This window comes from Boleophthalmus pectinirostris, unplaced genomic scaffold (genome assembly GCF_026225935.1).
Source record: "Boleophthalmus pectinirostris isolate CB_2022bp ecotype Guang Dong unplaced genomic scaffold, ASM2622593v1 HiC_scaffold_1192, whole genome shotgun sequence".
Lineage (NCBI taxonomy): Eukaryota > Metazoa > Chordata > Actinopteri > Gobiiformes > Gobiidae > Boleophthalmus > Boleophthalmus pectinirostris.
In genome coordinates this window covers 1-24,326 of record NW_026571016.1, presented here as the reverse complement: position 1 = coordinate 24,326, position 24,326 = coordinate 1, and the positions used below count along the sequence as shown (strand labels likewise).

The 24,326-nt window shown below is 39.0% G+C and overlaps 3 protein-coding genes across 5 annotated transcripts; 2 read left to right on the top strand and 1 right to left on the bottom strand.

The window, feature by feature from the left end:
• The first annotated feature begins 1,125 nt into the window (after positions 1-1,125).
• brd2a (bromodomain containing 2a) lies at positions 1,126-11,991 on the top strand. 2 transcript variants are annotated; one of them, XM_055148171.1, is made up of 12 exons: positions 1,126-1,250; positions 4,118-4,424; positions 4,547-4,684; positions 4,767-4,917; positions 5,395-5,582; positions 6,176-6,667; positions 7,273-7,401; positions 8,749-8,940; positions 9,104-9,360; positions 9,913-10,235; positions 10,402-10,527; positions 10,637-11,991. In XM_055148171.1, exons 2-12 carry the CDS (start codon positions 4,146-4,148, stop codon positions 10,762-10,764), a joined length of 2,403 nt encoding a protein of 800 aa, XP_055004146.1. In that variant the 5' UTR covers positions 1,126-1,250; positions 4,118-4,145; the 3' UTR covers positions 10,765-11,991. The 2 variants fall into 2 exon arrangements, with proteins under 2 accessions (XP_055004146.1, XP_020795003.1); XM_020939344.2 differs by having other exon boundaries at positions 1,177-2,695.
• Positions 11,992-13,400: 1,409 nt separating this feature from the next.
• hsd17b8 (hydroxysteroid (17-beta) dehydrogenase 8) lies at positions 13,401-16,873 on the top strand. 2 transcript variants are annotated; one of them, XM_055148173.1, is made up of 9 exons: positions 13,401-13,539; positions 13,988-14,157; positions 14,566-14,682; positions 15,273-15,368; positions 15,456-15,541; positions 15,767-15,851; positions 15,929-15,971; positions 16,054-16,128; positions 16,234-16,873. In XM_055148173.1, the coding sequence occupies exons 1-9, from the start codon at positions 13,494-13,496 to the stop codon at positions 16,251-16,253; spliced, it is 738 nt and encodes a 245-aa protein (XP_055004148.1). In that variant the 5' UTR covers positions 13,401-13,493; the 3' UTR covers positions 16,254-16,873. The 2 variants fall into 2 exon arrangements, with proteins under 2 accessions (XP_055004148.1, XP_020794996.1); XM_020939337.2 differs by having other exon boundaries at positions 13,402-13,539; positions 13,988-14,208.
• Positions 16,874-17,017: 144 nt separating this feature from the next.
• LOC129407379 (collagen alpha-1(XI) chain-like) lies at positions 17,018-24,275 on the bottom strand (the record flags this gene model as incomplete). The annotated part of the gene is made up of 20 exons (XM_055148172.1): positions 17,018-18,941; positions 19,799-20,035; positions 20,496-20,564; positions 20,646-20,758; positions 21,235-21,517; positions 21,601-21,654; positions 21,728-21,763; positions 21,856-21,909; positions 21,975-22,136; positions 22,224-22,277; positions 22,381-22,488; positions 22,621-22,674; positions 23,067-23,120; positions 23,224-23,242; positions 23,343-23,396; positions 23,502-23,609; positions 23,764-23,817; positions 23,911-23,964; positions 24,092-24,145; positions 24,222-24,275. Coding segments are annotated over 20 exons (1,822 nt in total), but the record flags the coding sequence as incomplete, so codon positions are not given.
• Positions 24,276-24,326: the final 51 nt, after the last annotated feature.

Sequence of the window (24,326 nt, the reverse complement as noted above, 5' to 3'; positions counted from 1 at the left end):
AATTAATAAAATAACTTGGTAATTGTAATTTTTTAGCACTACAATTGGAACTGAGCTGAAACAGTGACCCTTTATGGACCTCTTGTGGAAACTGCTGATGAAATATATGCATGGGCTACAGAAAAAGAATGGAAGTTGTGTTTGAGTGTGAGTGTGTGTGGTGAGAGGATGACTCAGAGATGAGGCTGCTTCTGATGTAATCCACCAACTCCTCCCTCTCTGCTCTCAGCTGTTCCTCCTCTCCAGTCTCCGGGAAATGCAGAAAATTCTTGAACAAAAATATATAGAACAGTAGGCTATGGTCAACATAAGAATTTAGGTCACACAGTCAGGCTAGGTTAAGTCTTGCCTTGCAGTTGTAATGGAGGGTGTTGAAAGTATAACAGTAGCCTAACATGCATTTTAATATACATTTATACATTGATTTCGACATAGAGAAAGCCTATCTTTGATCATTTTTTTTATGCTATGTTGGTTTGTGTGTTACCATTAAGCCAGACAGCCAAAAAACATTGAGAGACAATGCTGTACATTGAGTACATTTCGAAAAGCTGCATTCGTTTCGTTTTTCTAGAGTCGCGTCTGCAGCACAATCCCACCTCCTCGCTGTCGACGCAAATCGATCCTCATTCTTTGGAGGCACCACGCGTGGGCCAGCCTTGTTTTGGGGCACTTTTTTTTTTTGCAGTTTCATGGAATCGGCGCATGCGCATTGTGTCCTGTAGCAACCACCGATAGCGCCATCTCATCAAGGAAAGCAAGAAGCATAGAAACCAGACAAGAACACAACCTTCTGCGACAGTGGACAAAGTTTTCGTACAGGTGCAAGGACAGATGCGGGATCCCAGCTGGATTATAACATTTTAAGGGTTTTTCGAAGTATAATCGATACAAAGAGTTCATTTGCGTCACGTGGCCTTGTCTGACCAATGGGAGGGAACTATTTCGAACGGAAAATGTGTCTTTGTTTGGACATTTTGAAGGTTTTATCTCCAACTTTAATCTTTTTTAAATGTTATAAACGCAACTGGTACATTTTGGGGTTTGGGTAACGCAAGGTCGAATCTGCTGGGCTATGACCTACTTTGTTCTGTCTGAACAAAGGAACTTGGCTCAGGGTTGAGGGCCAGTATCACATGACTCCCCTCCCCCACCCGCCGTATCATCGAGGAAGAAGAAGGCGGACATGTTTGAGGGAAATGTGCTGGTTAAAAAGTATCGAAGAAGGCAAGAAGATTATTTGAAGAAAGGTTTCGCATTATTTGGGATTTTTACTTTACTTTTTTCAGATCTTAATAGCCTAATAATCGCCACGTGTTTATACCGTTTTGTTTTGTGTTTTACTTAGGACTATGCTGTTTATTTGTATCTACTTGTTAGTTTATTCATTTTACAACATTATTTCACCGATTTAGTAATTACACATGTTCAGATAGTATAGTTACGCCATCTTTTTTCGTGACATTGTGGGGATTTTGTAACCTTGGCGTGGGGGATGGGCGCATGTGGTTAGGTAACCATTTTGTCTGGCTCTTGAATTAAGCAACAGTCCCTTATTTTCGAACGTTTTCTCTTCAGCAGTGTTGCAATTGATAGTAACTTGTATTTTAGTTTGATTTCAACGAAATACACCGACTTCTCACGGCTATTTGGATACAAGTTGTTTAAGTAAATTGAAGCTTAGATTTCGATTCTGCGTGTCATTTGTCGTGGTTCTTTAGTGTTTTCGGTAGTTTTAAAAGGTGTTGTCGGGCAGGGTTTTATTTCATGGGTTAAAATTGCTGTGTCATTCATGTTGTTCTTGTGACCCACCTAACATGGCGGATATGGCTCAACAGCTGCTTTGGTGTCGTCGTTAATTATTGCTATGTCTCCCAGCACGTAGAATGTAATGGGAACATTTTGGTTAGTTTCACATTTAACTTAATGTGGATGTCTATTGTCGTGTTCAACTTAGTTTTTAGTGTTATCGTGTTCAGGGAGTTGTCAAATGCGACAGAATTCGCGATTTTGTACGGCTCAAAGATGGCGACTGTGCTGCTTTCCGGCGACATAAATGCGGATATTCTGGTTGAGAGAGTGCGCTCGTGGAGATCAGCCCTTGGTTCTTGCGGGACACGCGTGACCTGGTCGAGGGACCAATGGGCTTCATGGTGTTTGCCCCAGAAGCCCGCGTTTAAGTTGTCTGGGCCAATCCGCGTGGTTACTTTGCACATGTTGACGTAATGTAATACGATAAGGAGAAGGGTGTGTTCAATGCACTTGCATTTTGTGGCGGATTATCTGCAAAAGCCACTTGCATGCAGCGTTTCGGCAGCATTGCAACAGTCTGTCCAATCGCTTTGTGTAGTTTATTTGATGGACAGTCGGCATTAGCGAATAGGTTGGTTCAAAAGGCTGTAAAGGAAGTAGCTACATTCTGGGGCGCGGCCTGTTTGACTGACGCGGAAGGCGGCCAATGGGATCTCTGAGGGCGTGTTCAAGGCTTGTGGCTGTAACCAATAGGGCGTAAGGTTGGTCTATAAAGTCTCGGGTGCAGTCGCAGAATCGCCATTTCAACGAACAGATCGAGGGAGACCGCGTTGACGGGGAGCGGAGGAAACTGGCGAGCTGACTCCGGTCCCGGTTTGATTCTAGCATAAATACAATCCGGATCCATCCCGATGGATATGGCTCTTAACCCGCCCCAAGACAGGTATATATCGGTAAACATGACTATGGACTTTTAATCACAGAGGATATTATGGACATTTTCGGTGAATTTGAATATTTGCGTGTTGTTGCCGTTGTTACGCGATCTGATGGACTCTAAACGGAATGTAAATAGTTTATACGGTGAGGGTAAGAAGTTGATAAAGTAAGCACAGGTCGTGAGTGGATGTGTTTCGGTCGTAGGCTGAAGGAGCTCAGTGTTTCGGTCTCCACCGGCGCCATCTTCGCAGCGCCCCGCCGCTGGCCGCTCTCTCCCGCTGCTGGGTTGTTTATGCTAGCGCCGTTAGCATTAGCGCTTTTAGCCCTGGCTGCGCTCTCACGGATTCTGGTCTGTAGTTGTCTGTGGCGCTGCTGCTGCTTTTTTTGGTAGTTTGTTCAGTTTCTCGCCGGGCATTATGTAAATGCTGCTCACAAATTGTTCATGGCAATAATCTGAAGAGGCTAACTGGTTTTCTGCATCACCGGTGATCCTCCTGGTTCCCGGTTTGTTGTTATAGCCATGTGATTCACAGGAGCAGTTGTGTTCAAACAGTCGCACATCTCCCGAGATAAGTTAGTATGACATAGTGATTTAGACTTGATTTGATAGCTTTCATAATAAATTATTTTGGGGTTTGATTCTGATGGGCGACAGTTCACTCAACACTAGACCATGTGTTGTGTGCCGGTTGCTTGGTTACAGTGCTCATTCCCCATAGAATCAGGAAGTAGTTTTATCAAAAAAGTCATGTTAATTTTTACTGTTTTATTTTTTTACCCACTGTAAATAAATAAAAAATATGTATGTTATGTAAAAAAAAAAGTCATAATAAAGTACACAGACTGAAATTTTTTGACCAGTTGTATTATTGTGCTCTGTCAAAATTCAAAGCAAAGCAAAGCCCAAAATGTATATCCATTAGTTGCCATGTAATGCCTCTTTAAGTCTGTTGGTAACAAGCTAAATGACAATTTAAGCAAATTTCAAAAGTTGAATGACACTAAAATACTGTTTTGAGAGTCTTTACTATTCTGATTGTGTATATAACACGGGGGTAAACAAACCCTGCATGAGAGCCAGGATGTCAGATGGCAGCTGATAAATATTTTACTCCTGGGTTTGCATTTGTTGGAAAAGTCTAGACTGCAGCGTGTTGCCTTTGGCCCCTCCCACTGTCTTTTAGCAGTCAGCTTAGGGGGAAGTGGAGGCGGAGTCTCTGCCGGTGCAGTGGGTGCACAGTGTAATGCAGCTCTGCCAGTTACCTACCCCGATCTAGAGTTAGAATTAATTTTACAAGGAGCGGTGTTGATATTGTCCCTAAAGCACCACTGTACATTAAACTTGTATAAGAGACTGCAGGTTGCACATTTCACATGGACCAACTGTGGCTTGAGTTCATTGGTCATTGTGCTGTGCTCTCACCAGCTCTCTCCTCGGGGTTGAGGTTGGCTTAATGGGAGTCTCAACGATGGAGCAGAGTTCTGGCGCAGCTGGGAAGCGAATCAGGAAACCCTCTCTGCTTTACGAGGGCTTTGAGAGTCCTGGGCTCCCTGCTCTCAGCCAGATGATCCCCTCTGGACCCCCTCAGCCCCCAATCAAAGATCCCAATCGACAGGGAAGGATGACCAACCAGCTCCAGTTTCTACAGAAAGTGCTTCTGAAGTCGCTGTGGAGACACCACTTTGCCTGGCCCTTCCATGAACCAGTTGATGCTGTCAAGCTCAACCTACCTGTGAGTAATATTTCTTTCCTCATGCTAATTGTCCTTGTCCATAAAACAACCAATTAATGTATTGCAAAGTTGGCAAACAGAGTATTCAATGTTAAAATTATACCCCATTATTGCTTTTACAGGATTATCATAAAATTATTAAAACACCAATGGACATGGGCACCATAAAGAAAAGACTTGAGAATAATTACTACCGCAGTGCAAGTGAATGTATGCAGGACTTCAATACCATGTTTACCAATTGCTACATATATAACAAGGTAATGGTTTGTATGAATAAAACAGTTTGTAACTTAGTCAAAAGATGGGTAATTGTAATTGGTTTTTTTTTGCTCTCTGCAGCCCACAGACGATATTGTTCTTATGGCTCAGTCTCTAGAAAAGGCATTTCTGCAGCAAGTGGCAAAGATGCCCCAAGAGGAAGTGGAGCTGGCCCCTCCCACCCCCAGAAACAAAACAAGCAAAGGCGGGAGAAAAGGTCGTGGTGCAGCAGGTGCGTAGACTGTTTTACTCCACACACATGTCACTGAGTTCACAAAAGAACACAGTGACAACTGGTAACTAAACCAAGGATAGAACATTTTTGGTTCCCCCAAAAGTTTGTTGATGTAATATGTATAGGGTGGGCAAAAGGGAATTCTTTTTATAAAATTTGTGATGCAGTTTATGAATAATATCTCTGTAATTGAGTCTAAATGAAAATTTAATTTACAAAAAAGGCTGATTACCCCATTAACCCTCAAGACTTAATTTATACTATTAATATATTTGTTATTGTCACAAACAAGCAGTGACTAGGTTTAAAATTTGTGTACTCTCTTTGGGGATTACATTCAAAGATGGCATCAACGTTAGAGTTAGTCCTCCAGCTGAAATTATACAGACATTGGGGACCATTAAAAACTATGGATTTGTGACTATTTATGGTCTATGCACAGTTTGTGACATGTGTTTCTCTTTTTTTCTTCAGTATCTGGGGGAATAACTACAGCTCATCAAGTCCCTGCAGTGTCCCAGTCTGCCTACTCTCCCCCTACTCCAGACACTCCAGACTCTGTCCTATCCACACCCCCACAGACCCTCCTCACCAAACTTCTTCCCCCAGAACAGAGCGCTCCTACAATCACTGGCCTGCCCCCCACACAGCCCACTGCAAAGGTATGTGTCCATACCTGTTCATTAGAGCTGTGCAGTTAATCATAAATTGACCATAGTTAAAATTCAATCACTCTAAACTCATCTACTCAGCTGTAAGTAACATCTGAATTTATTGTGCAAAGGACGCCAAGTACTTTAAAATAAAACATGCAATGAATCAAATTTTAGAGAATGTCTTTATATTTGAGAAGTCTATGACCAATCCTTTATCAAGATCTGGTTTGGGACAGAGTTCAGACTTTGAAAAATATTGACAGTTTTTTGTGTTAAATTGCAATATTGTTTATTTTACTTTTTTTTTCATTTGGGCAAAATAAAATAGAATCTCAAATCATGATTAAAGGAAAAAAGTGATGCATTTTTTTGTCCTATTGGCCAGCTCTATTTTCAAACATTATACCAAACCATAGAGCAAGACAATAAATCTTCCTTTATTTTGCTGAGGCCCTCAATCTTGGAAATATTTAGTTAAGAACATTCATTAACTTTTGGGTTAGTTCTTTTTCACATAAAAAAGACAGGTTTTCCATATTGCATTTGTTTCTCATACTGCATAACCCTAATTTTAATGTCTTGTCTAATTTTGCTTGCAGAAAAAAGGTGTGAAGAGGAAAGCCGACACAACCACTCCCACCACAGTTGCGATGCCCCTCATGAGCTCCTTGGGCGTTGGTCCCATGGGGCTAGGACTCACTGGGCACGAATCCCCTCACACCCTCGCCTCTCTGGGCATGACCATGGACCCTGCCACCGCCCTCAGCATGGGCATGGGGATGGGCATGACAATGACGCATGCTGGAGTCATGATGGGCACCAAGGCAACCTCCGGAGGACGCAGGGGGGTGAGTGGGAGACCCATAAAACCCCCAAAGAAGGACTTGCCAGATTCAATGATTGCTGCTCCAGTACGTCGCAGTAAACTTGGACCCCAGCTGAGGTATTGTAGCGGGGTCTTGAAGGAGCTACTGTCCAAGAAGCATGCAGCGTATGCATGGCCGTTCTACAAACCGGTTGATGCGGCAACGCTCGGGCTCCACGACTACCACGACATCATCAAACAACCAATGGACCTCAGCACCATCAAGGTATTTACAACAGGACTCCTGATGTAAAATAAATGAACTGTAAAGCTTTGATAATACTCCACGGTGGATGAAACGCATCTGAAAGCATAAGTGCATTCTGGTATTGTATCCTTGGGCAAGACCACATCCTGATAGTAGGATTAATGCGAATCTGATTTTAATGTTGCAAATATTGTGAAAAGAAACCATACCATTTGGCAATTATTCACAAATGACAGCAGGGCAATTTACATGTTCGCAAAATTCTTAATTCTTAGTACATTTTTATTCCTCGAGTTTGTGTTCAAATTAAACTTTCTGGCTGATAATATTAAGATGTAATATAAAAAGGAGGCACTTTATATTTAGATTTAATATTTTTTACTTGAAGTGGCCACTATTGTTTTTAGAGTTATATTGTGACTTATTATGATGATATCATGAATGATCATGATTCAAAAGTCCTCAAAAAGTCACCCATTAGCAGTAAACTGTAAGCCATGAATAAATCTAAGGCTTCTTATCAGAATGAAGCCTGTTGAATAGGCTTATCTGGTGCTTTTAGAATGGTTATTGTGTATTACAAAAGAAGATTTCAAGTGCATTTATACATTTGTGTTTTGCAGAGGAAAATGGACAGTCGGGAGTACAGAGACGCACAGCAGTTCTCCGCTGATGTCAGACTGATGTTTTCAAACTGTTACAAGTACAACCCCCCAGACCATGACGTTGTCACCATGGCTCGAAAACTACAGGTAAGGCCATATGCTAATTCTAATGTGGCTTTAACTAGGCATTAAATCACATCTGACAGCTGTATACTAATTTTGGGAACATATATGTTGAATTTCAAAGACTTTATTGTTAAAATGGATAAGACAAAACTGATCAGACAAAATGCTGATGGTTGAAAAATTCACTGTACATCTTCAACTGATAATAAAACTTAGGTGTGGCTCTATTATATTTTAATTTGGGTTTATTTAGGCTACATTTACTGTTATATTGCCTCATTACCGTCATATTTAAAGACAGTATGTAGGCCTAATGGCATTTTTGCATGACATTCTTCAAAGAATATAATCTAGCATGTTGACAGCAGGGGTGTGTGTCCTCCGTCTATGGGACAGTCCTCTCTTCTCCGCACTCGCACTTTGATAAAAACAAGCAGTAGTTTTGTTACTGACTGACTTACTGACTAAATTGAGCTGAAGTTCTCTTTTATTTATAGTCAGTACCTTGGATCAGACACAAGAGCATTTAAAGCCAGCGCCTCTGTGCTGTCTCAGAGTGGATGCTGAGAGCTCACTGCTATAAACAAGAGCATGTGAGTCATGTGACTCTTGACACCGTACGGCACCTGAATGCACCTCCACAGACAGAGAACTTGTTCCTCAGATAAATATTGTTGCAGCGCCACCTATTTGGACCTTTTATATGTCTGTAAATTTAATTCAACTGGAGTAATATAGTGTTTAAACTTTATAATAAGGTATGACATGCCCGTATGGACCATCGGCCCATATCGGGAAAATTTAGGCCGATAGCTAATATGTTTCCAAGTGCCCATATCGGCCGATAATATTGGCCAACTGATATATTAGTCGGCCCTAATATCAGTAGACATGGCCTGTTTTTTAAAAGTACTAGTCTAAATTCTAATTTATAGGTTTTTGGAGGCCAGTTTGATCCATAAACTGTGTAAATAAATGAGCAATAGCTAACTCGCTAGTGGCCTAGTTTCAAATAGGAAATGTTCATGGAAGCGCTTCTGAGTGTTTGAGTCAGTTTCCAAATGACTTTACATTGACTCTGCCCTCTCTACAGCGAGCTTCGTCATTTTTGGTCTTAAAATGTTCATATTAATTCACTCTACATGATCCTGGTGTTTTTTATTTAGCCATTTTGGCTGTTAATAAATTCCTATTCCTTATATGGAACCTGACTCCAAATTAGCCCCTATACCATTATGAGCTTCATTTGGCTGGAGCTGAACACAAATGTATAAAACATGTGAAAAATGCTTATAATATTAGTTATAAATCAGTGGAGTTGTAGAATAAAAAACATACATGCTTAAGCTACTCTCTCTTTTTTTACAGGACGTCTTTGAGTTTTGTTTTGCAAAGATGCCCGATGAACCTCCAGCCCCTCAGAGTTCTTCATCGTCGTCCTCCTCTTCCTCCTCTTCGTCAGAGAGCGAGTTGAGCAGCGAGAGCGAGGAGAGTGATAGCAGTCCCTCCTCAGACTCCGAGGAGGAGAGGGCCAACAGGCTGGCAGAGCTACAAGAACAGGTGAGGGGGTGCCAGATACGATCAGTAATATTAGTAGTGTTTGATATGTTGTATATTTCCTTATAGTTGGGTGATAGACTATTAAAACCATTACCCTTTTACAAAAATATGCCTTATATGTATTATTATTTGCTTCTAACAAAAATTCTGATCCAATTTTTAGTTGAAGGCTGTTCACGAGCAGCTTACGGCACTCTCCCAAGGCCCGATCATCAAACCCAAGAAGAAGAAAGAGAAGAAAGACAAGAAGAAGAAGAAAAAGGGGGATAAAGAGAAACATCGGCGACTAGAAGACGAGGTCGTGACCATCAAACCGGCCAAAGCCCCAAAACTCACCAAACCCCCAAAGAACAAGAGCAGCAAAAGTCTGAACTGTACCCCAGGAAAGAAGTCTGCCAGCAAGAAAACCAGCAAGAGCAAGTGAGTACTGACCTCTACTGGACCAAAAGAGAAGTGCTGTGTCTTTGGTTCATATCTTTTTGGTCCACAGTGGAAATTATTTAGACTTTTGCAAAAAACAAAAACTCATTAATGATATAATACAGAATCAGTTGTATTGTAAAGTAATAAAACGACAATTATGCTAGTATAAAGTATACTTGTACATGTATTTCCAAGTATCTAGTATACTTGGAAACAGTTGTTGTGCACTTAGTAGCAGAAAAGATCAGGATGGATTGAAAAGATTATTAGAAGCATTGTTTTACAATTATGAGATGGCTCATTATAATACAAGTTGAACAGCAACTGTGTTGTTAGCAAATTGTGGTAATGAAATGTATCATTATTTTTACTATGCTAAAATTTCAAATACACAAATATATCATTACAAAGTTTAGAAAAAAATAAAAGATTTGTATAAAGTATCACTTTATCAGTCACTATCAACATGTTTTCCAACATGGAAATGGTTTAAATTGGTGATTTATTGGTCAAGAACATATCTATATACCGTTTTTTTTCTTCCTGCAGATCCAAAAAGACTGCGCCCATGGTCTTCAACGTCCCACCCTCGGCCCACGAACCATTCATTGGCCACTATGACTCTGATGAAGAGGAGGACACGGCACCGATGTCATATGATGAGAAGAGGCAGTTGAGTCTGGACATAAACAAACTCCCTGGAGAGAAACTCGGACGCGTTGTTTACATCATCCAATCACGAGAGCCCTCACTTAGAGACACAAACCCAGAGGAGATTGAGATCGACTTTGAGACGCTAAAACCATCAACGCTGCGAGAACTGGAGAGATACGTCATGACCTGTCTGAGGAAGAAGCCACGGAAGCCGTATGGTATGTGCAATATGTAGTTATGTAGTATGAAAGGCTACAACAACTAAGAACTGTTAAACAGACTAGAAATTGGTTTGTGAAAAATGTATTCTTTAAAGCAACTGGCCCTGTTTTTAGTATATTATTCTGTGCAGTGTAGTAATGTGATATACTTGTCTTGGTGCAGCGAGTAAAAACAGTGCGGGGAAAAGCAGAGAGGAGCTAGCTCTGGAAAAGCAGCTGGAGCTGGAGCGCCGCCTCATGGACGTCAGCGGACAACTGAACTCCGGGAAGAAGCCCGTCAAAGCCAAACGTGAGTCTACAATCAGATCACATATTCTGCTCTAAACTTGAGTCTCAAATGTCCAGCTCTAAATATACTCACTGTATTCATATGGATCTTAACTGTTATGTTTTTACAGCGGACAAACCGGCGGCAGATGCTCACACGCAGCCCTCTCGCCTCAGCGCCTCCTCCTCTTCCTCAGACTCATCTTCCTCCTCTTCATCCTCCTCCTCCTCAGACACCAGTGAGTCGGACTCAGGCTGAGCTGATAAAGTATGGACTGAATGAATTGACCGCAGGCGGATCACAGCAGCACTAAACTGGACCCTCAGAGGGTCCTGGGACGGTCCGGACCGGGCTGTGGGACCCTGGATCCAGATCCACGAGTTTGAAGGAGATGGGTGCTACAGCCAGAGTCTAAATCTGGAGATTTCCCTTCAAACCGTGTCCCGTCTTATGCTGTATAGATACAGTGTACAGTTATATAAATATCTATTTTTCTTTTATAAAGAAGCATTTTATGGAGCTAAATTATTCCCTGATTGTGGGAAAGATGGACTGGCGTGGGTAGTGTTGTGTTTTACTTTTTGTTTTTCCTCGAGTGAAGCAGAAAAGAGGGAGCCACTGTCTGTGTGAATGTTCATGTATGTTCGCATGCACATGTGAGTACAGCTCCTCACAGTTTAAGCAGAAGCACCTTCAGAACGCATGCATCCGTTAAACCCACTGTACAGAAACATCACATTTATACATCTATATTTCTGTTCCATGTTCGCTTAAACTTCAGTTTCTGTGTATTTGTTGACTTTCCTTGTGACCAATCTGCGAATAAATTGTGAGGACGTGTTGTCCACTCACCCGTGCAAAGATACCATCTCTTTTGTTTTGATTTTCCTTTGTGCTATTTATCTTGTTCTGTCCATTAAAAATAATTATTGTAGATAATATAATTTAGAGTTTTGAATTGATTCCCTTAATTTAATTTAACTAAACCCATTTTCCATCTTTAAAACAAGTTGGCCTTTCTTACCTACGGCAGCTGGCATGTTGTTATTTGAAAGCAGTAGAAACATTTAGTAGGAATAGAGATGGGTGTTCCGAACAGATAAGATGGACATGCTTTTCAGTCTCAGTAACCAGTAGTCTTTTTAAATATTTTTTGTTAATATTGCACTGGTTTGTTTTGATGGCAATTCAAGTTTAGTGTGTACTTTGTTGATTGCCTTTGACTTGAGTTAGAAATATTTCTGAAAGAACTTAAGATTTTCAGTGTCTTCTGAAGTGTTAAGCATTTGGGCTGTAGAACTGTATAATCATTTTACAGTTTTATTCTGAGCATGTTTTTGTTGTATATTAGCCTATTTTCCTCTTTGATATAAAGGAGGAAAAGTCTAAATACTCCATTATCTCTTTAGTTATGTTTGTCAGAAATCTGAAACCTCTGTACTTGACTGCATTTTCACCTGTACATAAATAAACAGATATGACCAATTAATTGTCATATTAATATTATAAGCAGGCTAAATAAACCATCACATGTCGTGTTTGTCACATGAGGTTTTTATTAAATGAATCCATGACGTTAACGGCGAAAAGTTCAAGCTTCTTCCGAGATAAAAGTATCAGTACGCAGATATTGAGACAGGAGTTTAATTATGACGTGCTTCCCTTTAGTGGCCGCACTGAGAACTGCATATTTTTAAGAACATGGAGGAGTTTATGCTTCAACTAAAATTTAGGTAATTAACTTTTGTAGTACTAACCCAGCTCTCGCTCTCGCTCAATCTCACAAACGGCATGGATCTAACGGAATTATGTTATAATGTTATGCTGTTATTTAGATCATTTATTTATTTGCTGATCATAAACTACTCCCATTAATAACCTTCAAAACGCTTTCACGCCCAGTCACTTTACATTACACTAACCCAACCCTGGCTTACTCTGGCGGTCAAACAAATCAGCTGGCTGGTAAAGATAACATCTAAAGTCACTTTTGAGTACATCTGCTCAAAATAAAACCCAACCGATTTGTAGTTACATTATTCAGCCACCAGATAGTGTTCAAAGCTGCCTAAACGTTTAGTAGGATTTCTGTTTTAGAATTATTTTGAGGTAGAAAGCCTTCTAATTAGATTACAATGAAACTATACTACTACTACTTCTCTTTCTTTCTTTCTTTCTTTCTTTCTTTTTTAAAATGTTTTATAAATAAAGTTCAAATGTTTATCCAAACAAGGGGCTTATGTGGTCAAATTATTTGGAACATTTCTCATCAGTTCACAGTTCTCCGGCTCTTTCCAGAACACTTGGCACATAGGTCTACATGATCAGTGAATTGAACTCAAAGCGCGTTTACTCACCCATTCACACACACATTCATATACACTAGTGTACACAGATATTAACGGCCATGTCGGTTAAGTGTCAATATTACAGGTGTGTTCTCACGTGGTAAAAGATGTTAGCCCAACCTGTTACTTTCAATAAAGAAACTCAAACATGAGAACAAAAAGTAAATATTTGTGAGCACCAAAATGTAACAACAGGATGTCAGAGTCAGAGTATTGTGAACTGAGACATGCTACAGTCGCATATATTGTATGCCATATATCAGAGTAACGTAAAATCAGTTTGAATGTCCTAACTCGGTGTCAAAATGGACAAAATGGAAAATGTGATATCTAAGATATCATTTAACTAAGTAAACTACTAACACTTAAACTATTCTCATTCAAACTTTCAAACAATGGAAGTAGATCCACTGTCAATTGAATTCAAGTTACATTTACATTTACTTTACATTTTTTAAGTTTTTGTATCAGGGTGAAGATCGTGTAATTTTCAGAAAACAATGCTTAATTTGTGTTTTCTTTTTTAACATTATATGTATTTGTTTAGTTAAAATGCAACTACAGTTTGGCTTTCAACGTCAGTGGGGCATTACCGCCATCTCCTGGACAAACGCGGAACAACAATAACACAACACAAATATGGCGTCCTCCTCCAGGCTCATTTCAAGGTTGGCGTTAGTCACAGGTATATTTAGTTTTTGAACATACGCAAACCTCTTAACCCCCTCTTCTCGTAACCAAGTGAAAGAGCCATTTGTACTGTTCGTCTTTGCATAAAAACAAAATATTAGTACTGAAGTTTGCTATAGGATTCGGTTTTAGCAGCACGGTTATCAAAGTTCACTGTATGGGAGTTTGTGTGCTACCAAGTATTGGTTTAAAATATATTAATATATAGTTAAACAGGAAATTAGCTAAATCTATACTGCATCCATAAATCTTCCCTTCTATGTTCATCTTTCCTAAGACTTCTAACCTCAGCACCCTTCTATCATAAGTGCCAAATATGTACCACTTTGGAGCTCCTTCCTCTCAAATATGTAGTCGCTTAATTGATTTGATTTAAAATGTTGAACTTTTTGTTGCAATATTCTCCCTTGTTTGATGAATAAATGTATTTTTTCTTTGTGCAGGTGGGGGCAGTGGGATTGGGCAAGCTGTGTGCCAGCGCTTTGCCTCAGAGGGTGCAACGGTTGTAGTGGCAGATCTGAATCAAGACGCTGCAGAGGAGACTGTGGATGCCCTGCAGAGGGGGCAGAAGGGGCAGAGAGGGCAGATCGGGCAGGGGCACATGGCAGGACAGGTAGACGTCTCATCAAAGGACAGTGTCAAGAAACTAATCACTCAAATACAGGTGAAGTCAACATATTATCATATACATGAGCACATGAGCTTTTGTAGTATTGTAACAATGTATACACATAAATAAAAACACTTATTTGGACAATAGTATGGAATTTTTAACTAAAAATTCAGAATGATGTAAGTTTCCCTAGTAGTACCATGTGGTCTTCAATTAATGGATGTGTTTCAAACAAATGATTCCCTCCTGATTTGAATTGAATTAGCGTGAAATATAGATATCGTTTGTTTGTGAAATGGTAATCTCTGGATTAATTTATGTACTTCATTGACGTGTTTAACCTTAGTGAACTGTGTTTTAATCTAATTCCTGCAGTTTTCAAATGTATTTTACCAATTTCTGTTCCAGACTCGATATTTCCAGCCTCCGTCTGTGTGTGTGAACGCAGCGGGCATCACTCAGGACAACTTTCTGCTCAGCCTTGAAGAAGAGGAGTTTGACAAAGTGATCCAAGTCAACTTGAAGGTACAGCGTTTTTATCCATTGCGCCAGTTAGGCCTGTCACCATAGCACATTTTCAAGTACAATATATTGCTGAAAAAATATATACAACTGGTCCCTCGGATTACTCACATTAGAATTTGCAATCATTTATGTAATGTTAAAAGTCCAAATATTAGATTATAATCAGAGTTTGGTTTGCAATAACCCTGAAGCATGCAAAAAATAAAAAAAATTTAAAAAATCTCATTTATAATCAAACTGCTGCCTAAATTATCCTGTAGTGTTGGCGGGCAGTAGACTCAAACTTTATTGTAGTACAGCAAAATAGCAAAAGTTATTTTTTATCTATCTTTTATTGAACTATAAATGGATACAGTGATTGTGACAGGCCTAATACGAGTCACTCACAAATCCAAACCCAATCCGGTGTACTGGGCATCCTTCTTCATCAACAGTCAAGTAAACAAGCAAATGGATAACTGTCTGTTTCAGAAAAAATATCGCCATTCACCATCATACAACATGATTTCTTAATGGTCTTATGTTGTTTTAGTTGGACTAGATAAGCATGTTATGAGCATAAAATCCTTTATTTCTAATTTATTTTCCAGGGTACGTTCTTGGTGACTCAGGCAGTGGCTCAGGCTCTAGTGGCCTGTGGTGCCTCCAAAGGATCCATTATCAATATGGGCAGCATTGTGGGAAAGGTAAGAAATCTAGTGTTGACATTGCACTGAATGAAACACCGCACTTGTACATGTGATCAAACTTAACGACACTGAATTACTTTACAGGTGGGAAATCTTGGACAAGCAAATTATTCTGCCTCAAAAGCTGGAGTCGAAGGTTTAACCAGGACAGCAGCCAAAGAACTCAGCAAGTAAGAAGAAACTAGTATGACTTGTGGAAATAATCTAAAAAATATATATATATTTATCTACTTCCTTCTCTGTACCATATATTCACTTCTGTCTGTATTATATATTCTCTGTCCATCCTCTGTACTATCTAAACTATCTCAATTATGAATGTATTTGCTGAATTATTTTAACAGTTTACAGTTAAGAAATATAATTCATATGTGTGTATATATATTTTTTTAAAGATTTGGAATAAGATGTAACTGTGTGCTACCTGGATTTATTACAACTCCAATGACAGATTCAGTTCCTGATAAGGTTATAAACAAGGTATTTAAAACATGAATTATTTCTTCTTGTCAACTGAAATATTCACATTTAATTAGCAAAATCATTTTGTGTTTCAGTTGTTAACATTGGTGCCTTTGGGAAGAATGGGTGAGCCTGCAGGTTAGTAAACATTTGTTCACATAAAAATTATAATCATTATAAAAACTAATATTTTTTTCCTTATCCATCTTTTGTCCACTAGAGGTCGCTGATGTGTGTGCCTTTTTAGCTTCAGATGACTCGAGGTACATCACAGGGACAAGCATTGAAGTCACAGGTAAAAGTATAACATAAAAACTAAAAATAATTAACTTTAACATTTTAAAAACATTTTAAGCAAGCTTTTAAACTTAATTTTATTATTATTATTATTTTTTACCAGGTGGACTGTTTATTGGATGAAACTTCTACCTCCATGAAATAAGACTGCCTTTGTAAATGATTATAGCTATTTTCATAAAGAAATGATTTTAATCAATGTTTTCATTTCTAATAAAATCATGTTCATTTCCACAAATCAAACCCTGCAGCCTTTACATTGACAATGCTCCATGGGTTTCAGAATGACACATTTGAGCTGTAGCCATATCAGTGACTAGTTAAAACAAAACATGTTTTGAATGGTGAAAAGTTCTGAAAATGTTGCCTTATAACAAGAAGTTGAATCCCATAAATAATGCAGACCTATGGTTCCTCTAATGATTCATGAGCGAGTTAACATAATAAATGTAAAGAAAAGTTATTTAAAGAATGATTACTTATCCTTCAATTTCTTTAGTTCAATATTAAAATAAAATAATAAAATCAGGGCTGTTCCAGAAGCTTTTAAAAAAATATTAATTATGTACAAATGACAATATCAGAACCAATATAAGTACATATTGGTTTGCATCAGGGCATGTCTCAACTAATAGAAATTCTTGAAATAAATACATTTTTGTAACGTATTCTTGCTTGCCAATTTTTTTATTTTTTGTTCGTGTCTCAAGGGAACAAAACACTATAAAATACTGCCCCCTTGTGGCCATCATTGTTTTCTGAATACTAAATAAAAACAAAGAGTCAACAGCTCTTTTAAAAAGATTATATATTACAGAAACACAATTTAAAAAATACTTACACACATTTAAAACAATACTTTTTTCTTTTTTTCAGCACCATATTTTAATGTTGAACTGTTTGTCTTTAACATAATAAAAACAAACACATATTGAGGTCTCTTATTTTTTCTGGAAAAAAATTTAAGACAAATTTTAATAGTTACGCCATGATGCCCCGACACAAAAAGACAAAACCACTCAAATCACAACACAGTGGATGAAAATACTCATTCTCCCTCTCACCATCCCTCTCCTCTCCTTGTCCAAATAAAAATAATGTCTAAAATGAATCTTTAAATTAATGCTTTGATATAAGCGGGTCAAAAACAGCACGAATAACGTATGGCAGAATTGGAGAGTCACAATTTAATCTTATCAGTGGAAGCAAAATTAACAAAATACAATTGGTGAAAACATTTTAAAGAGTTGATACAGAAAATATGGCCACAGATTTTGGTGATAGAAAAAAAAATGAACAGGGTAAAAAGTTGACATTTCGCCACATGGCACTGATTCAGCTGTAGTAAATAAATACAAAGATACCACATTTAACGGGAAACTTGGTGGAAGATGTTAAAATCTCAAAGCACCCTGATTGTTTTAAATAAATACAATAGAATATCACTATTTCTGTACAATTTGTGTGTAATGCACATTTTCCCAAGTAAAAAAGCTTAATGAAATGGTATAAAATAAACTAAAAAAGAGAATTAAACACCAGATCCTTTGGTATAGTTAGCAACAAGCCACAGTTTGTATAGTAAAGCATGCATTTCTTATTAACTTCTGCAGAAAATAGGGACAAACACATTTACATAATTAACCCTGATTTTTAGCAAACCCCCAAATTGTCTTTTGGTGATAATAAAAAACGATTTTGGTCATAGGGATTATCCAGCATAGTTTTTTCTTTGAGAAGAATTTCATTGGACTTCAAGCATTAAAACTCCTGACCTAGCACCAGTTTTTTCTGCAAATCACAGTTTAAAAAATAATAGAAATACATTTAAAAGCAGGACATAGCTGACCACTTATTTTATTCAAGGCACAAACTTGCGGCGTCTTTGGTAACCTTTAATGCAATTGTTAAAATGTTTTACTCCAAGTTTACATTGCAAGAAACACAACTGAGAAGCATCAATAGTCTTTGCTTCAACATTTTTGGTGTTAAATAAGTTACTATAGCAACTACAACTGCCAACATTGTTTAGGTAGACCTTAATGATAAACTGTGTCTCTGCATTTGACCCAGTTCAACCCTTCTCCAGATCTTGAACCAGGATTTTGGTCAAGGCTACCTAGCTGGAGGATTGCACATTTTTAGGTTGGAGCACCCACTTATAAGTTGTAACTAAACAGTATGTTGTCTTAATTGTAAACGAAAGAGTAAAGATGTTAAAAGTCAAAGATGAAGGGGGAGGTAGAGAAACATAGGGACCGCGGGGAGGAAGGGGCGGTGAGAGGGGTCCGAAACAGGGCATCCGGCTTAATTCTCCGATTCAACAAACACTGATTCACTCCAGAAGACTCTCTCTTTCTTTCTTCTTTCAGATGTTTGCCCAGTCTTTATCTTCGGCAGTTTCTTCTTCAATAATATTTCTCCTTGCTTCCAACAGTATTTTAGACGTTCCTCGGGCAGGCACTGATCACAAGATAGTCCCACCACAGTATGTTGTATATGTATGCAAATATGTGTATGGGAGCATGTTTCATTTATTAATTTACAAGTTAATTTACAAAACATTGGGCATCTTTTATTACATTGTTGTGTCTCTAAGTGCAGATGTGAGTGTTTTTGTGTGTGTTCGCTCTGTGGATGACGGTAGACAGTGAAGATGTGTTTTTAGCCCTGGAAACAAACAGGTCCCACTTCAAAACCAAACTGTTGGTTGCTGTCCCCAAAGTCTGACACCTTGATGTCCAGCAGGGGGAGATGTTCCACTTGTGGCGTGTTTACCTCCAGCACTGTCCTGTCGAAGCCCTTACGGTACTGAGGAGACATAGGCAGAGAAACAGGGAATTGTATTATTCATTGATTAATTCAAATTTTATTTAAGATCACCATGTCTGTAGTAGAACTACTAGTACAATTATTACTGCAATCCAAATCATAATTCATAATCATAATTTTTATTATATCAGTAGTTACTAAACTTTCTCCACTAAGTGTTAAACAGGTCTATTCCAGGTCTAAAATCAGAGTACACCATAAATGTGAATAAAACTAACCCTGAAAAGCAAACAATAACTTTGTAGAAAATCCTGGTCACCAGTGGCACAGGTACCAGTTTGAGAAACAAACAAGACAAGGCTTAGAAAAAGTCTTGAAATGTAGATGTAACAGGCAAAGTAGGAAATCTGGATTATTAATTTTCCATGTAACATTTACAGTATGTGTAGCTATGCCTTATATAGTATAGTATAGACTTTTGTGTAGATACTTTTTGGAGGTGAGATAATTTTCTATTTTATAGGTAGCCTTGATTGCCCAGTCCTATACTTTAGTACACCAGGGGCATCCTATTGGGAGAAGTGGGCAGCTGCAGTGCAGTTTCCTAGAACAATTCCGAGCCAAGATCATAGTCAATAGTACCAAACTGGAGGATAAGTCTACTGTGCATGTTTAAAGATCATGGTGAAAATCTCATTAGTTAGCCACTTGGCTAATTGGAATATTTATGCATATATGCATATATTTTCACTAAGGTTATCATGCTACTGTATTTAGAAAGTCCAACAAAAATAACACAAAAAATGTGCATTAAGTTGACCATATGGCACACATTCAAAAAGCAGTAGTAGTAATCACTACGTTAGATACTAGTTAATATTTTTCTTTGCACTCACAGAGCAGCCATCCACCAGGGCCTTGATGTAGGGGCTGTTGTTGTAGCTCAGCTCCTCGTCGTTTGCCCCCTGGAAGTGCAGTGCTCTGTTGTGGCTGTCCTTGTGGCTGCGGTCGGCCCAGGCCACAGAGCGGTGACAGTGGTACGTGAGGTTCTGCCGCGCCTGAACGCTCAACAGACGCAGGAAACCGAGCTGCACCACACCCACCGGGTCACCGTTAGTATCCACATATTTGAACTAGAAGAGGGAAGAGGGACAATTATTAATCAAGATTAATTTAGCTTAAACTTAAAGCCATAACTGATGTGCAGACAGGGGTAATAGTCAACAACATAACTTAAGTAATAAAACTGTAATGAGTCGTTTTCATACTTTTTTCATACTCTACTTGAATAAACGCTTTGGTTATGGTTCCAACTGTGAGTAAGTCTACAAATGCCAAAATGTTAAAAATATAACTAATCTGAACAGATGCTCTTCATATTAAATGTTTTGTCCTTCCAATTACATAATTAATTAATAAAATGTTACGTCCAGATAGCTGTGGTAAAAATTATACTTTTTTGAATCTTACCTAGTTTCCGAAAATGGATTTAAGAAATATTATTTTAAAATTATGTTTCTTTTACAACTTTTGGCTATTCTACCCACCTCATTAATGAAAAGAAAAAATAAATTCACATGTTTTTAGACTTACTTTGCTGCCCGTGGAAAATTTACTGTACCAGGATCCTGGAGTCTCTTTGTGCCACGTGCTCATCTTCACCTAAATAAAAAACATAACATATATGTGGCACTTCACCATAGCTTATATGTATTTATGTTGGTCTAATAGATTTGAACTTACATTACTAATGTCCTTGCTGGGATATAAGCACGTCTCAGCTCCTTTTGTGAAGTTACAGAAGACTTTGAAGGAGTCTCTGGAGCAGCCCTGGTTTGGATCAATCCAATACTCTCCTGCAAACATAAAAAAAGAGTGAAAAAATAAATCAGTAGTACATTTCAAAAACTGATGCACAGTCTCAAAGTGTTGATGTTCATTAACACTGGGCACACACGATAATAAAAAAAAAAAGAATAACAATGCCCAGTTTAATTACTCACTATTACGTTACATATACTCTTTAATGTAATACTAAAGAAGTGTCTGGTTGTGGCAGATCACCTACATAATTTCATGGAAATAGAGGCAGGACCAAGTGCAATAAAAATAAAACACTAAATAATAACAAATGCACTTGTCTATATCACAAAATAGTGAGTACTTCATGAAAATTGATCTGTCAAACGGCCTCTAAGGCCTGGTGCTGCTAATGAACCCAGTCTGTAAACAATGGAATATCAGCATCAGATTTTTAGTAATGATCTATCTTTGTTGCATCAGTCTGTCTGAAATAAACAATAAATAAATAAAATACATAATTGTTACTCACCGTCTTTGACTCCTGGCTGGCTGAGGTGCAGGTCTTGGCAGGTGCGGGCAGGGCTGTCCTTTGTGCCCAGGGGGAATCGTAGAGTGTCTATTTCTTTTCGTAATGAGTCCAGTGATCCAAAGATCTCCTCCAAGCCTTCGCTGCCCGTGAACTCTGCTCCTGTGGCATCTGCAGCCGGCATGTCTGGATCAGACTCCGGTACTATTTGACTTGCATCAATGGAACGCTTGGATTTGGGACTCCTCTGGATTGGCAAGGGCTGAATGACTTCACCCGGTGGGCCCTATGAACAACATTTGTAGTATTTTATATGAGTGCTAATTAAATAACATTCCTGGATGTTTTTCATGTTTGAAAAGGCCTTACCGGAGGTCCAGGGGGTCCTTGGACACCTTTCTCTCCCTTTGGACCAGATCCTCCCTAAAACAACAGAAATGTTAAAGACTCAACCAATTAAATAAAAACTACACTACAATATAAAGTATATACTCACAGTAGCACCTTTAGCTCCCTTTATACCTTGTGGACCCTGAAAGAATGTTTTTATTAGTCCTTAGTTTATGTGGCATACGTTTTTGCAGCACAGACATTTTTCTTGTCAAAGCAGTTTTGAAAACTTACAGTTAGACCAGGGGGACCAGCAGGACCAAGTGGGCCAGTGCCTCCGGGCATTCCCTGTGAGAAAATAAGATTACTTCTTATTCTATTTTGTATGGATTTGTTTATGAGGTCAGACTCACAGTCTCTCCTTTGGGTCCAGCGGATCCGTGGGGTCCAGGCAGACCACGGTCTCCCTTCTCGCCCTGCTCCCCGGGGGGTCCGATCAGACCGATGAGACCTGGGTGACCCTTCTCACCTTTGGCTCCGGGATCTCCACGGAGACCGGCCAAACCAGGAGGCCCCTGCAGCAGAGAACAGAGAGGTGAGTAACATAAGAGATAGGGTCACTGTATCAAAAGTAATCAAGAGATTCAAACGTGGTTTCTTACAATGGGTCCCGGTGGTCCTTTCTGTCCGGCTGGTCCTGGAGATCCTTGCTCACCCTGAAACACAGTCAAACTTCTGGTTCAGCAAGTCTCTTCCATTCAACATTTCAGGCACAGTCATAACACAGTAATATTTTTCTATATTTTTATAAAATCCTACCACTGATCCAGGTAATCCTCTGAGGCCTTCTGTTCCTGGTTTTCCAGGGGGGCCCTGGGGTCCAACGGGACCAGTCTTTCCTGGAGGTCCAACTGCACCTGCATCTCCCTATGAATACAAAATTCATAAAATATTGAAGCATTGTAAATAACAGTACAATAATTATGAACGTTGTACTAGAAGCAGCGATGTACAAAATATAACAGTCAAACAATACAACAGCAGATCATGAAGTTTTACCTTTGTTCCCTTCTCTCCCTGACGCCCCTCTGGTCCTCGAGATCCTGCAGGTCCCTAAAAAACAATTCACAAAATAAGTTACTGCATTGTATGGATGGGCTATGTAGACAATTATGAATATCTCTATATTTATTTGGATTCCTTATGGTGATAATCATATTTTAACAATCATTCATAAATGTGTTAAATTGTGGCACAATAAACAAACAAACAAAAAATCTTTGTATTATCTTGTTTACATTGCACTATTTTTTGTTCTTTTTATAGTTCTATTGTAATTTTACATATCTCCAAAACAAGAATCGATACTGAAAATTTTAAATTAAAATTTTTGGACATATCTTCCTCCTCTACTCCATTGTGAAGACAAGCAGACTGTGGCCACTGGTCTTAAGTTAGGCTTCTTTTTGTTCCATTGTCATTGTCATTTTGGCTATAGTTCTTACCCTCTTTCCTGGTGGTCCGGGAGGTCCATTCTCTCCGGGGGGTCCTGGAGAGCCCTGAAAAGTTACGTATGTCAGAATACTTTCTATCTTAGCTGATACTTAGTATGTGTGGCGTCACTTACAGATTCTCCTTGTTCACCATCCTCTCCTCTCTCACCCTTGGCACCATCTTGACCCTAAAGAGAAAGCAAAGCAAGATTAGAATAATTTTGGAGTATTCTTGGAGTATTCTTGAAGTAAACTCTTGACAGTTGTAAATAAAAGATCAATACTCACTCTAGGTCCAACCTCACCAGGGGGACCAGGATCACCAGGGAAACCAACAGGACCCTAAAGTCAAAACAGAACATTGCATTGGTTTATATCTAATGTTTATGAATACAATGTATATGAATAAGGCACTTTATCACACTTAAGCAGGCCTCAGTCTCTTACAGGGTTTCCTTTGGGCCCATCATCTCCTGGTCTCCCTCTTCCTCCTGGAGGTCCAGCTGTTCCCGGCTGCCCTGCCTCTCCCTTTTCCCCACGCTCTCCTCTGGGACCCTGACAACAACAAACACACATGTAAATATAAAATAAAATATAACAAACAAAATATTCAAGGACCATACTGTACTGGTTTTGACATAATCTTGTCCAAGTTCTGAGGCTCACAAGCTACAGAAACTGAACTGGTCCTCAAAAAAGTCAAACTCACCTTCTTTCCTGGTTCTCCCCCGATGCCAGGTGGTCCGGCCTCTCCAGGCTCTCCCTGTAGGGCACAGTTCAGATTTAAATCCAGTTCTATATTTGATGCAAATTTTTAGTTGAAGACAATAAAAAAGGAGGAAATAATTAATTTTACCTTCTCACCAAGAGGTCCAGGATTTCCCAAACCACCTGGAGGACCTTGGGGACCCTGTAAAATACACCCATTGAATCGATTGTTGCATGGTATAAGAGTAGTACTATCATGACAATTTTGCAATAGAAGTAAATGTAAAAGAAACTAATTATGTTTAAGGTTTGATTTGCACTTGACTTACATCAGCACCGTTAGGTCCAGCTGGACCTCGGGGTCCGGGTGGGCCAGGGGGACCCTAAAAAGAAAGACATTTTCAATCAAAATTTTCAGTGAACTGAAGGCTCAATTTATGCTTTACTCTCTAAACTCACCAATGGTCCAACATCTCCAGTCTCTCCCTTCTCACCTGGTGGACCAGGTAATCCCTGTTAACAGATGCAAATGCAGAATAGTCATGTAAATTTCAGTTTTTATTT

Bases quoted from the DNA above. Each gene is read 5' to 3' on its own strand.
- hsd17b8 (XM_020939337.2), top strand. From the start codon at position 13,494: ATGGCGTCCTCCTCCAGGCTCATTTCAAGGTTGGCGTTAGTCACAG. The intron at 13,540-13,987 runs GTATATTTAGTT...TTCTTTGTGCAG, and splicing joins AAGGTTGGCGTTAGTCACAG to GTGGGGGCAGTGGGATTGGG. The intron at 15,852-15,928 runs GTATTTAAAACA...TTTGTGTTTCAG, and splicing joins CTGATAAGGTTATAAACAAG to TTGTTAACATTGGTGCCTTT.
- brd2a (XM_020939344.2), top strand. From the start codon at position 2,664: ATGGATATGGCTCTTAACCCGCCCCAAGACAG. The intron at 8,941-9,103 runs GTGAGGGGGTGC...TCCAATTTTTAG, and splicing joins TGGCAGAGCTACAAGAACAG to TTGAAGGCTGTTCACGAGCA. The intron at 9,361-9,912 runs GTGAGTACTGAC...TTCTTCCTGCAG, and splicing joins AAGAAAACCAGCAAGAGCAA to ATCCAAAAAGACTGCGCCCA.